Genomic DNA, 14634 nt, shown 5'->3' on the forward strand with positions numbered 1-14634 from the left:
AAATACCAAATATAAATATTCGATTGTAAAGATATTGTTAGATGATTTTTTGTAATGTGTGCTTATTGTAGAATTCGTTGTTAATGCTTCTTTTTGTTTCTTCTTCTTTCAAATGTCTTCATTCTTGGCGGTCAGCTTTCGTCTTTTTTTGCGAAGCTGAGTAAACTTGACCCGATTACTCTACAACCAATAAGATTCGCTGTTTTGTTATATGCCTGCATTGTGGCGCCAATAAATGTTTTAATTGTGTACTAAATATCAGGGTTGTCTAATCACACAAAATTGAATATTAAAATCAGGGTTCACCAAGGGCACCACAGTACTCCCCTTCTGTTGTGTGCTACTAGATGACGTTGTGAGTTTAATATGAATTACACTAACGTTGTGAAATCCCCCTTTTGGTGTGGATCAATATTACATTAATCGATAATAGGTTTGTTTCACGGCTAAGTGAAATGCTTTATGTGCGTGCTAAATACGATGGTAAATCGATTAACGGAATTATTGATCGCCTGTATAGATGTCGCCCTTAGTAAAGATCTTCACGTTGCTGTAATTGATTTTCAGGATAAAACTTATTAATGATTGATATTTATTTGTGGAAATTTGGTCGGTTTATCCTTGGCCCATTTCTCAGTGACACAACATAAATCCAAACTTAACTCTTATAAAATAGAATTTTGAACTTCATCAAACATATAAATTTTACTTCTTCAAGTTGGTACAATGACTTTATCCAAATTCACTCAGTAAACAAAGTGTTGAATATGGCGTACGAAAGTTCGTAGCTGTCATTAATTTTATTTCAAACTTCAACAAATTATAGCGAGGTAAGAAAAGTTCTTGATTAATTTAGAAAACTGGTAGAATATTGTTGAAATTACCTTTGATCTCCATTGTAGGGGATATTTATCTTTCAGGATAACCGCCTAATGGATAATAATTCCAATTTATTCCACTGTTGATCCACTGTAAAGCGGCTCAACACACGTGTTCCAAATTTTCAATAAACTAACATTTTGCTCTAAAATTATTTCCTTTATTGATCTTACATTTTACAAATAGTTAAATTACATTCGTTTCTTTGAATTTAGAATACAATTTACGCGACCAATTAATCACGAATCAAATATAAATTTACTGTTTCGTCGACATGTTTAATTTTAAAACCAATTATTTTTAGATGAACGTATGATCGATTAGATGTTGAATCGACGGAGTACGATAATTAAAGAGGAAGATTTCATTCGCCTTCGCATCCATAACAGCTCGGGTATGTTTTGTGCGGTTGCGCAGATAAAATTTTAAATTTTTACAATAATAATGTTTTGTAACATAACATATTTCCACCCTTCTTCCAGAAGATTGGGGTGTTACACTCTTGCATGTACGAGGAGTTGCTGACCACTACACCACCGAGGAAACAATCTGTGTGGGATTGTTATGGGGTCCAGACAACTGGCCCCTCGGGGGGGGGGGGAATCAGAAGGATAGGAGGTCACTGTTCGGGAGGTGTACGTATGCCCTTTTTTTTTTTTTTTTTTTTTTTTTTTTTTGAATGGTCTTAAATATTGTCCATGGCTATTTGATGTTTCTTTAGTTGTACCCAGTCGTTTACTTTATACACATGTTTACGCCCGGTTTTATTAAAGTAGTCTCTACGTCATTTTTAAGGATTCATCCAAGAATCGGTTGATGGTGGACTCTTTTGGAACTTTTCAGGCCATATAGTGTGTTTCCACTTGGACGTCGTTGTGATGGCGATGATTTGCGTTTCTGACAGATTGCAAGATTTTACGTAATATACCACGTCGCGATACATATTCCTCCAATCTTCTTTCCTTATGTTTTTCTCACTAGTTTACGGAGAAGCCCGGCTTGAATTTGTAAAATTTTCATCAGGTTGTCGTGTTTTAAACGAGCAGTGATGTATTTACGTACTCCATCCAGTGCTTGTACCACGCGAAACGTTTGGGAATTTTCATAAGTATCCGTAAGAATAGTAGGGTATCGTCTGGTAAATTTTCTTGGAATGGTAGTTTATAGTGATTCAGTTTGTGGATGGTTCGATTTTCCATTTTGCAAAGATGTGAATAGCATCGTCGATGTTGTTATTTGCATCCGGAATGTATTCAACCATGAACTTATGTTGTGATAAGTTCAATTTCCAACGTTCCAGTTTAGCTGAGCCTTTAGAATTTTCGTGGAGGTGTACCAACAAATATTATCGAATTTGTATTGAGTGAATTAATTTTAACGTTTCTTTTTCATATATGGATTTGTTTTCAGATGTTGATAATAAATTTTTTTTTTTTTTTTTTTTTTTTTTTTTTCTCTTGTATATGAAATTTTGTATTTTGTATTTATTGGGTCTGCTGTCAAACCATTTTCTTTCACTCGTTTAAGTGTTTCTTCTGAATGTTGAAATGTTTTATTGTGTCATCATTTGGTCGTAATAATCGTCGAAATTTGTAAAATTTTGTGAAATTTTAGGCCTTGTAGGTGGTGATTTGTGATACGGTTCGGATTGGGGTATATTCCTTTAAAAACTTTCCATTGAAATACTTGTACATCCAATTATTGTTCGTTGAAACATTTTTATAATTTGTTTCAATTTTTCAGAGTCATCATCGTCGGTTCTTGGAATTCCCTCACAAAGCTTGTGGATATCAGGATGAAACGTCAGCACGACCGGATTTAACTGATTATGCGTTCATGTGTATCAAGCAAAAAACTGTTATGGATAGCCATTTTGTCCGTCAGGTTTGGGTCACGTGTCGATAATTGTCTGTTAGGTTCTGAATGTGGAAATAGGATTAAAGGTTGGGTGCAGAGTGCTCTCGGTTTAATGGTACATGTTTATTCTACCTTTGTATGATTGACGACCACCGAGTGTGTTGTTGATGCGAAAGTGTTTGCTGCATCGTGAAAATTTCTGTCCACCAATTTATTATGATGACTTCAATTTATGTTTGATCTCCTACTACGGAATGCTTGGTTCCACTTGCAGATGACGAAGTTGGTTCAGTCTGTAAATAATAAATAACAAAGCAGAATATGTTTCTTTTTTTTTTGTTGAAAGATCTTATAAAGAAAAAAATTCTTTGGAATGTTTTCAGACTCGCTATAAATAATAAATTAATTTGTTTGAAATTTTTTTTTTGTGTTTTATTTAGTGTGAAATTCCGTGTTAATTCTATTCTTAAGATTAATCCAAATGCTTCGCTTTTTGAATTAATCTTGTTATGAAATTTATGGTTATAATTTGAATTTTTTTTTTTTTTTTCTAACCTGTAGATATCTATTTTTAAATAGTTCAAAGCTTTGCTACCATTTATGTTGTGTGCTACTAGATGACGTTGTGAGTTTAATATGAATTACACTAACGTTGTGAAATCCCCCTTTTGGTGTGGATCAATATTACATTAATCGATAATAGGTTTGTTTCACGGCTAAGTGAAATGCTTTATGTGCGTGCTAAATACGATGGTAAATCGATTAACGGAATTATTGATCGCCTGTATAGATGTCGCCCTTAGTAAAGATCTTCACGTTGCTGTAATTGATTTTCAGGATAAAACTTATTAATGATTGATATTTATTTGTGGAAATTTGGTCGGTTTATCCTTGGCCCATTTCTCAGTGACACAACATAAATCCAAACTTAACTCTTATAAAATAGAATTTTGAACTTCATCAAACATATAAATTTTACTTCTTCAAGTTGGTACAATGACTTTATCCAAATTCACTCAGTAAACAAAGTGTTGAATATGGCGTACGAAAGTTCGTAGCTGTCATTAATTTTATTTCAAACTTCAACAAATTATAGCGAGGTAAGAAAAGTTCTTGATTAATTTAGAAAACTGGTAGAATATTGTTGAAATTACCTTTGATCTCCATTGTAGGGGATATTTATCTTTCAGGATAACCGCCTAATGGATAATAATTCCAATTTATTCCACTGTTGATCCACTGTAAAGCGGCTCAACACACGTGTTCCAAATTTTCAATAAACTAACATTTTGCTCTAAAATTATTTCCTTTATTGATCTTACATTTTACAAATAGTTAAATTACATTCGTTTCTTTGAATTTAGAATACAATTTACGCGACCAATTAATCACGAATCAAATATAAATTTACTGTTTCGTCGACATGTTTAATTTTAAAACCAATTATTTTTAGATGAACGTATGATCGATTAGATGTTGAATCGACGGAGTACGATAATTAAAGAGGAAGATTTCATTCGCCTTCGCATTCATAACAGCTCGGGTATGTTTTGTGCGGTTGCGCAGATAAAATTTTAAATTTTTACAATAATAATGTTTTGTAACATAACACTTCTAGAAAACGTCCCATGAAAATTTGATGTAAGAAAACGTTTTGGAAAATGAAATTTACGCACAGTACGAGTCGTTGTAGTCCCTTATGGAAAAAATAAACTGTTACAAAGTCATACAAAGTTTAAATAAGAGTTTTTAAAGTCTTACTTTCTCTTACAAACTCTGAAAAAGTCTTATAAACTCTGAATAAGATCTAATAAGACGTAAAAGTAGGAATTATTCTATCTTTTCGGCCGCTGCCAGAAGAGTTATTCAGAGTTAATAAAACTTACTAAAAGAGTTAGTAAGACTTTTTCAGAGTTTTTAATACTTAAAAAAAGTTTTGAATAATTTTTTGAGGCTGTAAAAAGAATCATTCCGACTTTTTAAAACTTTCAATAGTAAATTTATAGGCTATAAAAAGGGATTAGTAAGAGTTTTTAGTACTTAAAAAAAGTATTTTATAAAAATGTCAAAAGAATTAGTAAGAGTTTTTAATACTTAAAAAAAGTATTTCATAAAAATGTCAAAAGAATTATTCAGAGTTTTTCTGACTTATTTTCTATATTTATTAAAATTTTTTGCGAATTACATTATAATTATTATTTCAGTTATCGTTGTCATTATAAATTCGTCATGTGAAACTTAAATATCCAGTAACAAATTATTTTGCAACACAGGCAAAATAATTTGTTACTGGATATTTAAGTTTCACATGACGAATTAATAATGACAACGATAACTGAAATATTTTCAAATATAAATATAATCAATCGCAGTTCAAACGTTTAAGGTAATAAATTTGAAGAAATAATTAAAAACAAATTTTTATTTTTTCTATTTATTTTTACAAAGTTTTTTTTTTACATTTTTTAAATTATAAAATCTTTTTTTAGGAGTGCTTATTGTGCGCTGTTTTTGAATATTAATTTTTTTGTTTGGTTTTACAAACTTTTGAAGCTTATATTAATATTTTTTAAATCTATTTACTATCGCTTTAATTTTATTCATTCCTAATTATCATAAATAAATAAATTATTAATTAGAACATAAAAGTTACATAATACTTTACGAGCAATTATTGCACGCTGTTCAATGGACGATATTACTTTTTTGTTTGATTATGACAAAAACTTGCAACTTATATTAACTTTTTTTAAAACAATAAATTAAAAATTATTAACATAAAAACATAAATAATATCTTACGAGCAGTAATTGCACTCTTTATATCCCTTTTATCAAATTGGTCATTTTCAAACACTGTGTCATGACCTGTGACAAAATGACCAATTTGGTACAAAACATATGTCACCAAAAAAAATTACATTTTTAAATAGTTAAAAATACAGTGATGTCTTTTAATTGTTTAAAAAATATATATTTTAATAAATCGGTGGAATAATAAAATAATTAATTAAAACATGTTCCACAAAATAGAATTTTTTAGAGAAAATACAATTTTATAGAAAAATTGATCAAAAATAATTGACTGGATAATTTTTAAAATTCAATAAAATTTGAAAGCAAATTTTCAAAAAAATCAATTATATAATTTTTATTATTATCAATAATTATTAACTATCAATTGTTTTTGTCAATCTTTTTTAGATGAAAATTTTTAAAATCAATCATTCAAAAACGGTTTGAAATCAACGTCTAAAATTTACTGTTCAATTTAGATACTACAAAATCACAAAAAAAAATTGTAAATTTAAGAGAATTCGTACCTTTCGGATTTCAGATCCGAACTAATTTTCTTTTGTTGGTTTGTTTCTTCAGTAGATTTCGTTTTGATAGAGACGATTTTCTTCTGTCGTGTATCTCTTCTTCTCGGCTTTCGTAAACTGTTTCAAGTTCAACGAATAAATTGTACTAAAATTTTTAAAATATGTTAGCAATGCAAATTTTACAGAAAAAATTTTCGAGCTTTTTATATAAAAATGCCACCAGGTTACCTTCATATTTGTTTAGTTTTGTATTTTATTTTATTTAGAGCCAATATTAATATATTATAACACTTAACTGATATGCTCTCTGTACACAAGTGTTTAGTGTTATGTCTTGTTGTGTGCGACACTTCATGACTTCACCACCCACCCTTCTTTAAATCTGTTGTACAGTTTTATATAAATATACTTAATATTAAGTACGTTCCTTCCTATAACCTATTGTAAAATAAAGTATGTTCAGCATGGATTAATCATATCTACCAATTTTTACATGTTTAGTTTTATAAAATTGCCCACAACCTCTTAAAACCAAAATTTAAATAAAAAAAAAACAAGTGAAAACAAACAAATGACTGAATCAATTTTTGAAATACCATGTACATACTATGTATATAATTTGCGCCCTCAAGGGTAAATAGTGAAGTTTACGAAAAAATGTTTCAAACAAAAGTTGTTAATTTTTTTATAAGGAATATTTTTTACACTTTTGTTCAATCTATAACGACTTAAAATATTGATCTCTGGACTCAAGACCCAATTTTTACACCTCACTTTTTACGTCCTAAAAACAATATTGTTGTCATTCGCAGCCCATAACTGAAAAATTCTAGGAGTTATTAGAAATGTGCAGTAAATACTGTTATTTACAACATATTTGCAAAATAATGTTTTTACTTTTGGGCAGTAAATTTTATATTATATTGGCAATTGTTGTTGCTTAAGTGATAATTAGTTTCTCCTTATTTGTCGATTACAGTGTTCTCGATTTAATTATAAAACTTACAGTGATTGTTAAAATTTATTATGCATTGATATGAAAATTTTTGAGAATTTGTATTTTAAGATTTCTCTAACATATTTTATTTTATCAACAATATAAAAAAAGACGTGTCGTGAGCACCCGGTAGGAAGTATGCCACTTTTGTTTTAAGTTATGCTATATTGAAAAACAAGCTAAATGAAGGGAGGATGGTAATAAAATTGTATTTAATAATTTTCATAGGGTCTGAAAATTTTTATTTTTGAAAAAAAATATTTTTTGAAAAATTTAAATAACAAACGTCTTCTTTATGAATACAAATATCATAGAATATGGTTTATTAATATTCGAAAATAATTATATTTACTGTTAAATATATTTCACAAAAGTTTTGAAATGAAATTAGTTATTTCACTTCATAAAGTAAATGTACATATGATATAATGGTGGCTAATACAATAATATTTTTACAAGATTATTCTGGTCAAACTTAAACATACACACATGTGGTTACTTTAACAAATATGATTCATGTTTTACAAGATTTTCTGTTAAAATATTATTATTTAAAATAAATAAAACATAAATTTTATTTTTGAGGATTGATAATAAATATTCAACAAAGTGCACTCAAAAAACTCTGATTTAGATTTTGGTTTTTGCCAAAATTATTATTTTTGTTTATTTAAAAAATAAGTAATTGAAAAAAAAATTAAGTTCAGAAAGTATTATTTAGTATGTAAATGAAATGTACAAAGTATAGGAGAAATCGGTCCGAATATTTTCGACTACCGATTTGACAACCGAAAAAGTTTTGAGAAAAACTTAATTAAAGTTTGATACACAAATAAAACTGAAAAAAATACATATAAAAATACATTAATGAAATAAAGATTAAAAAAGCGCCCGGAGACTATTTGGCTTCTAATGACTTGAAAGGTTGTTAAATGGAGAGTGTTCTTAGCTATATTTCAAATGCGAGTTTAGAATTCTGAACACAAAAAAAAAAAAAAAAAAAAGAAATTAGCGATGAACTTCAAAATCGGCTAAGTTGGCTTCAAATGACTACAAATTTTCAGAAAACAAAAAATTTTATTCCAGTTTCAAAATATATAAGAGAATCGATTATCAGACCCTATGAAAATTGTATTAAAAAAATTATTAAATACAATTTTATTACCATCCTCCCTTCATTTAGCTTGTTTTTCAATATAGCATAACTTAAAACAAAAGTGGCATACTTCCTACCGGGTGCTCACGACACGTCTTTTTTTATATTGTTGATAAAATAAAATATGTTAGAGAAATCTTAAAATACAAATTCTCAAAAATTTTCATATCAATGCATAATAAATTTTAACAATCACTGTAAGTTTTATAATTAAATCGAGAACACTGTAATCGACAAATAAGGAGAAACTAATTATCACTTAAGCAACAACAATTGCCAATATAATATAAAATTTACTGCCCAAAAGTAAAAAAATTATTTTGCAAATACGTTGTAAATAACAGTATTTACTGCACATTTCTAATAACTCCTAGAATTTTTCAGTTATGGGCTGCGAATGACAACAATATTGTTTTTAGGACGTAAAAAGTGAGGTGTAAAAATTGGGTCTTGAGTCCAGAGATCAATATTTTAAGTCGTTATAGATTGAACAAAAGTGTAAAAAATATTCCTTATAAAAAAATTAACAACTTTTGTTTGAAACATTTTTTCGTAAACTTCACTATTTACCCTTGAGGGCGCAAATTATATACATAGTATGTACATGGTATTTCAAAAATTGATTCAGTCATTTGTTTGTTTTCACTTGTTTTTTTTTTATTTAAATTTTGGTTTTAAGAGGTTGTGGGCAATTTTATAAAACTAAACATGTAAAAATTGGTAGATATGATTAATCCATGCTGAACATACTTTATTTTACAATAGGTTATAGGAAGGAACGTACTTAATATTAAGTATATTTATATAAAACTGTACAACAGATTTAAAGAAGGGTGGGTGGTGAAGTCATGAAGTGTCGCACACAACAAGACATAACACTAAACACTTGTGTACAGAGAGCATATCAGTTAAGTGTTATAATATATTAATATTGGCTCTAAATAAAATAAAATACAAAACTAAACAAATATGAAGGTAACCTGGTGGCATTTTTATATAAAAAGCTCGAAAATTTTTTCTGTAAAATTTGCATTGCTAACATATTTTAAAAATTTTAGTACAATTTATTCGTTGAACTTGAAACAGTTTACGAAAGCCGAGAAGAAGAGATACACGACAGAAGAAAATCGTCTCTATCAAAACGAAATCTACTGAAGAAACAAACCAACAAAAGAAAATTAGTTCGGATCTGAAATCCGAAAGGTACGAATTCTCTTAAATTTACAATTTTTTTTTGTGATTTTGTAGTATCTAAATTGAACAGTAAATTTTAGACGTTGATTTCAAACCGTTTTTGAATGATTGATTTTAAAAATTTTCATCTAAAAAAGATTGACAAAAACAATTGATAGTTAATAATTATTGATAATAATAAAAATTATATAATTGATTTTTTTGAAAATTTGCTTTCAAATTTTATTGAATTTTAAAAATTATCCAGTCAATTATTTTTGATCAATTTTTCTATAAAATTGTATTTTCTCTAAAAAATTCTATTTTGTGGAACATGTTTTAATTAATTATTTTATTATTCCACCGATTTATTAAAATATATATTTTTTAAACAATTAAAAGACATCACTGTATTTTTAACTATTTAAAAATGTAATTTTTTTTGGTGACATATGTTTTGTACCAAATTGGTCATTTTGTCACAGTGTTTGAAAATGACCAATTTGATAAAAGGGATATAAAGAGTGCAATTACTGCTCGTAAGATATTATTTATGTTTTTATGTTAATAATTTTTAATTTATTGTTTTAAAAAAAGTTAATATAAGTTGCAAGTTTTTGTCATAATCAAACAAAAAAGTAATATCGTCCATTGAACAGCGTGCAATAATTGCTCGTAAAGTATTATGTAACTTTTATGTTCTAATTAATAATTTATTTATTTATGATAATTAGGAACGAATAAAATTAAAGCGATAGTAAATAGATTTAAAAAATATTAATATAAGCTTTAAAAGTTTGTAAAACCAAACAAAAAAATTAATATTCAAAAACAGCGCACAATAAGCGCTGCAAAATAATTTGTTACTGGATATTTAAGTTTCACTTGACGAATTTATAATGACAACGATAACTGAAATATTTTCAAATATAAATATAATCAATCGCAGTTCAAACGTTTAAGGTAATAAATTTGAAGAAATAATTAAAAACAAACTTTTATTTTTTCTATTTATTTTTACAAAGTTTTTATTTTTACATTTTTTAAATTATAAAATCTTTTTTTAGGAGCGCTTGTTTTAACTTTTTGAATACAAGTGACCATTTGGGTGACAGGATCAGATTTTGAAGTTCCTGATCTTTCGATTGAGCAAGTGCAAATTTATTGTAGTCGATAGATTGTGGTATATCTAATGTTTCGATACGAGACATAGCGTCGGCTATAACATTAGAACAAGCGGGAATGTGTTGAATATCTGTCGTGGATTGCGATGTATAATTTAAATGGAGATATTGTCTCGGAGATAAATTATTTGATTTTTGCTTAAGAGAAAAGGTAAATGGTTTGTGATCCGAATAAATAATAAATTTTCGGGCTTCGAACATATATCGAAAATGCTTAACAGCTGAATATGCCGCGAGGAGTTCGCGATCAAAAGTACTGTAACGTTTTTGGGTATCAGTGAATTTTTTAGAAAAGAAGGAGCGAGCGGCTCATTTGTATTGTTTCGTAATTGTTGTAGTACTGCACCCATTGACGAATTTGATGCACTACTAGTAAAGACAAAGGTGGTGTTTTAGAGGGATGAGCGAGCAAAGTGACATTAGCTATGGCGTTTTTTAGTTTTTCGAAAGCAGTGTTTGCATCTTCCGACCAATTGATAGAAGATTTGTCGTGTTTTTTTATTGCCTTTGCATAATTCAATTAATGATTTCTGAATTTCAGCTGCTCTGGGAATTGATCGACGATAATAGTTAATGATTCCGATGAAACGTCGCAGATCGGAAACGGTTTTAGGTACAGGATAGCTTTGAATAGTTTGAACTCGATCAGGGAGTGGAAGAATTCCTTCACGGTTAGTTGTATAACCCAGGAAAGGAATTTCAGATGATCCGAAAATACATTTGTCGGTGTTAATTGATATTCCGAATTCAACGAATTTTTGAAAATTGTTTGGAGGTGCTGACGATGTTCGATTTCTGACGATGATGCTACGAGAATGTCGTCAAGGTAAGAGAAACAAAAGTCTTTTAGTACTTCATGTGTGACCTTTGAAAAGATTGAGCTGCGTTTCGAAGTCCGAAAGGTAATACCAGAAATTCGAATAAACCAAAAGGCGTGATTACTTCGGTGTTGGGAATGTCAGATTTGTTAATTGGAATCTGGAAAAGATAGTTTTTCCGTCGAGAAAATGATTGAAATCTTGAATGTGTGGTAAAGGATAACAATCTGGTATTGTTATATTATTAAGCGCGCGGTAATCACCACATGGGCGTCAACTACCATCTTTTTTTGGGAACTAGATGAAGTGGGCTAGCCCAGTTTCTTTTTGACGACAAATTCTCAAGTTCTACCATGCGTTGTAATTCGTTTTTCGCTATCTCGAGTTTAATAGGACATAGCCGAAGTGCGCGTGCCGTTAGTGGAGGTCAACTAGTTTCGATAAAGTGAACGACCGAGTGATTGATTTGTTTTGAAAACTGGCGAGGTTTAGTAATTTCGTTGTATTTTTTAAGTAAATTTGCGTAATTCAGTTTGGCGTTTACAGTCGAGAGTGTAACTGGAGTAATTTGGCAGATTTTTCTGAATGAATGACATTGCGTGATACCGTCTACCAAACAATGTCTGTTTAAATCGACCAGAAGATTGAAATGTCGGAGAAAATAGGCTCCGATGATGGGCTTATCGACATCTACGATGACAAAGTTCCATTCGAATTCTCTTCGTAATCCTAGATTAAGGTTTAAAAGTTTTTCACCGTAAGTATTGATTGCCGCACCATTTGCCGCGAATAATATGAAATCGTTGGGTTTGGCGTATGGTTTGTTAATATGAGGTACAACAGATGAATAAGCGGCTAGTTGTTGATCCGTTATAGGCCGCCACTGATAACAGATCCGGTAGTTTGACGATTTCATATTGAATTTACAAGGAGGTGAACATTTTTTAGCTTTATTCCCATAACGATAGTGATACCAACAGTTTGGGTACCTATTCGTGTCACGAGCGATTGATCGAGAACGTCCACGCTGGTAATGTGATTTGCTATTTCTTGAGATAGCCGAAATTATTTGTTTCAAATTGGAAATTTGATATTGTAATGAATTAATTTGAAGGGTAATTGATGGTTCAATATTATGCGATTGTACCTGATTAACGCTGGTTATAGAACAATTGTTAGGCGTAGAGATATCCAAAATTTTGTCAGCCATTGATGCAAGTTTGTCCAGTTCTTCGGTGCTGGTGGCTAAAATGGAACGTACGTTTGATGGTAATCGCTGAAGAAACATGCCGCGCAAAAAATCTCCGGTAATTTGATCGCTGGCCAAGTTCTTCATTTCACGAAGTAGAGTTGATGGCTTTTTGTCACCAAGTTCTAGTTCGTTGAGAAGAATTTCGATTTTACGCTCCTCGGAATCACTGAAGCGTGAAATTAGTTTATCCTTGAGTTGTGTAAATTGGTTTTCCGTTGGTGGATTTGTGATGAAATCGCTAACTTGTCTAGGATGTCGCTCTCCATTGCAGCAAGTACGTAGTGAAATTTTGTTGTTTCGTTCGTAATTCCGCAGGTAACAAATTGTGATTCGAGTTGAGTGAACCAAAGCTTCACGTTTTTCTTCCAAAACGGTGGAATTTTGATTGAAAATCGTACTATTTCAGTAGTCAATGTGTTGAAAAATTTATATTTTTTATGTCAATGTGTTGCGTATGTATAGTAAAATAAAATGTTCTCACAATTACGTGTTTTTGTTGTACGTAACCACTTACATGTTTCACGTTTTGTTAGTTGAGTGCTCACCATTAATGTAAAATGACCAAAATGTTGCACTTTTTAACGTTCAGGATCACTAATATCTTGCACGTATTGTTTTTATTGTTCGCCGGGTCACTATTTATGTAGAATAACCCAAAAGTATGAACCACGTGTTGTTTTTCGTCGGGTCACTAATTATGTAGAGTGACCAAAAGTATGTAGCACGTGTTGTTTTTTGTCGTCAGGTCACTAATTATGTAGAGTGACCAAAAGTATGTAGCACGTGTTGTTTTTTGTCGTCGGGGTCACGAATTATGTAGGGGATGGTGAATGATTATTTAAATAAATTGTATATTTAATTAAATATTTAAAATAATTTTTATTCTAATTTCCACTACATATAGTTTCACATTTAAATTGATAAAATACCAAATATAAATATTCGATTGTAAAGATATTGTTAGATGATTTTTTTTAATGTGTGTTTATTGAAGAATTCGTCGTTAATGCTTCTTTTTGTCTTCTTCATTCTTGGCGGTCAGCTTTCGTCTTTTTTGCCGAGCTGAGTCGACTTGACCCGATTACTCAACAACCAATAAGATTCGCTGTTTTGTTATATGCCTGCATTGTGGCGACAATAAATGTTTTAATTGTGTACTAAATATCAGGGTTGTCTAATCACACAATATTGAATATTAAAATCAGAATTGACCAAGGGCGCCACATTATAAAGTTATCTGTAAAAAAAATCGCAAATCGAAGTTTCCTACCCTTAAAGATGCTAGTTATTGAAAATAAAGTGACAGAGAGTGATTCCGTGATGCTACTAGTTAGACAAGGATGCTAAATACCAGCTGGACGCCATTGCGCATGCCTCAATGAATAGGGTTCTCAACCAACGCTCTAAGTAGTATAGTAGTAAAAACGATTCTATTTAAATGCTTCAAAAAAATTAAACAGATAAAATATTAATAATATTCGCAAAAGTAATTAATTTTATAAATATTAAATATTATTTATAAAATAAAAATAATGTTAAATATTAATATTATCATAATAACAATAATAATAATAATAAACTTTTACATATTTTGCAAAAAATTGGACTCCATAAAATTTTGAAGAGATGTTTTCTAAACCACATGACATAATTTTTATTTTACAGTGAAAAATCTCATTCATTATATAAATTAAATGAAAAGGGCTTGCTTATCAAAAATAAAACCTTAGTTACTTATGTCAAAGAAAATTTTATTATGTAAGTTTTGTTGAGTAAATGTTTCATTTTAATAATTTTTTCAGTGCAGTTACAAGTGACATAAGAATTACAGTTATTAATAAGTTACCCTTAGTTAATACAAACAATATAGCAACACAAATTTTTAGGACTAATATATGACGAAAAATTAACATGAAAAAATCACGTACAAAACCTAAAAACAGAATTAACTCCTCGAATTATATCCTAAAAATTTTATCAAACAAAAATACTGGCT

The 14634-nt window shown here is 29.6% G+C and overlaps 1 protein-coding gene and 1 long non-coding RNA gene across 2 annotated transcripts; one reads left to right on the top strand and one right to left on the bottom strand.

Moving 5' to 3' along the window:
• Positions 1-53: 53 nt before the first annotated feature.
• Positions 54-14003, bottom strand: LOC123302832. The gene is made up of 3 exons (XM_044885922.1): positions 13990-14003; positions 12534-13035; positions 54-180 (listed from the first exon to the last, which is right to left on the bottom strand). Exons 1-3 carry the CDS (start codon positions 14001-14003, stop codon positions 109-111), a joined length of 588 nt encoding a protein of 195 aa, XP_044741857.1. The 3' UTR covers positions 54-108.
• LOC123302111 lies at positions 723-3087 on the top strand. Its single transcript, XR_006535485.1, has 3 exons — positions 723-830; positions 1184-1514; positions 2623-3087. It is a non-coding gene; the product is annotated as an uncharacterized LOC123302111 (long non-coding RNA).
• Positions 14004-14634: the final 631 nt, after the last annotated feature.

The sequence above is a fragment of the Chrysoperla carnea genome, chromosome X (assembly GCF_905475395.1).
Source record: "Chrysoperla carnea chromosome X, inChrCarn1.1, whole genome shotgun sequence".
Classification (NCBI taxonomy): Eukaryota; Metazoa; Arthropoda; class Insecta; order Neuroptera; family Chrysopidae; genus Chrysoperla; species Chrysoperla carnea.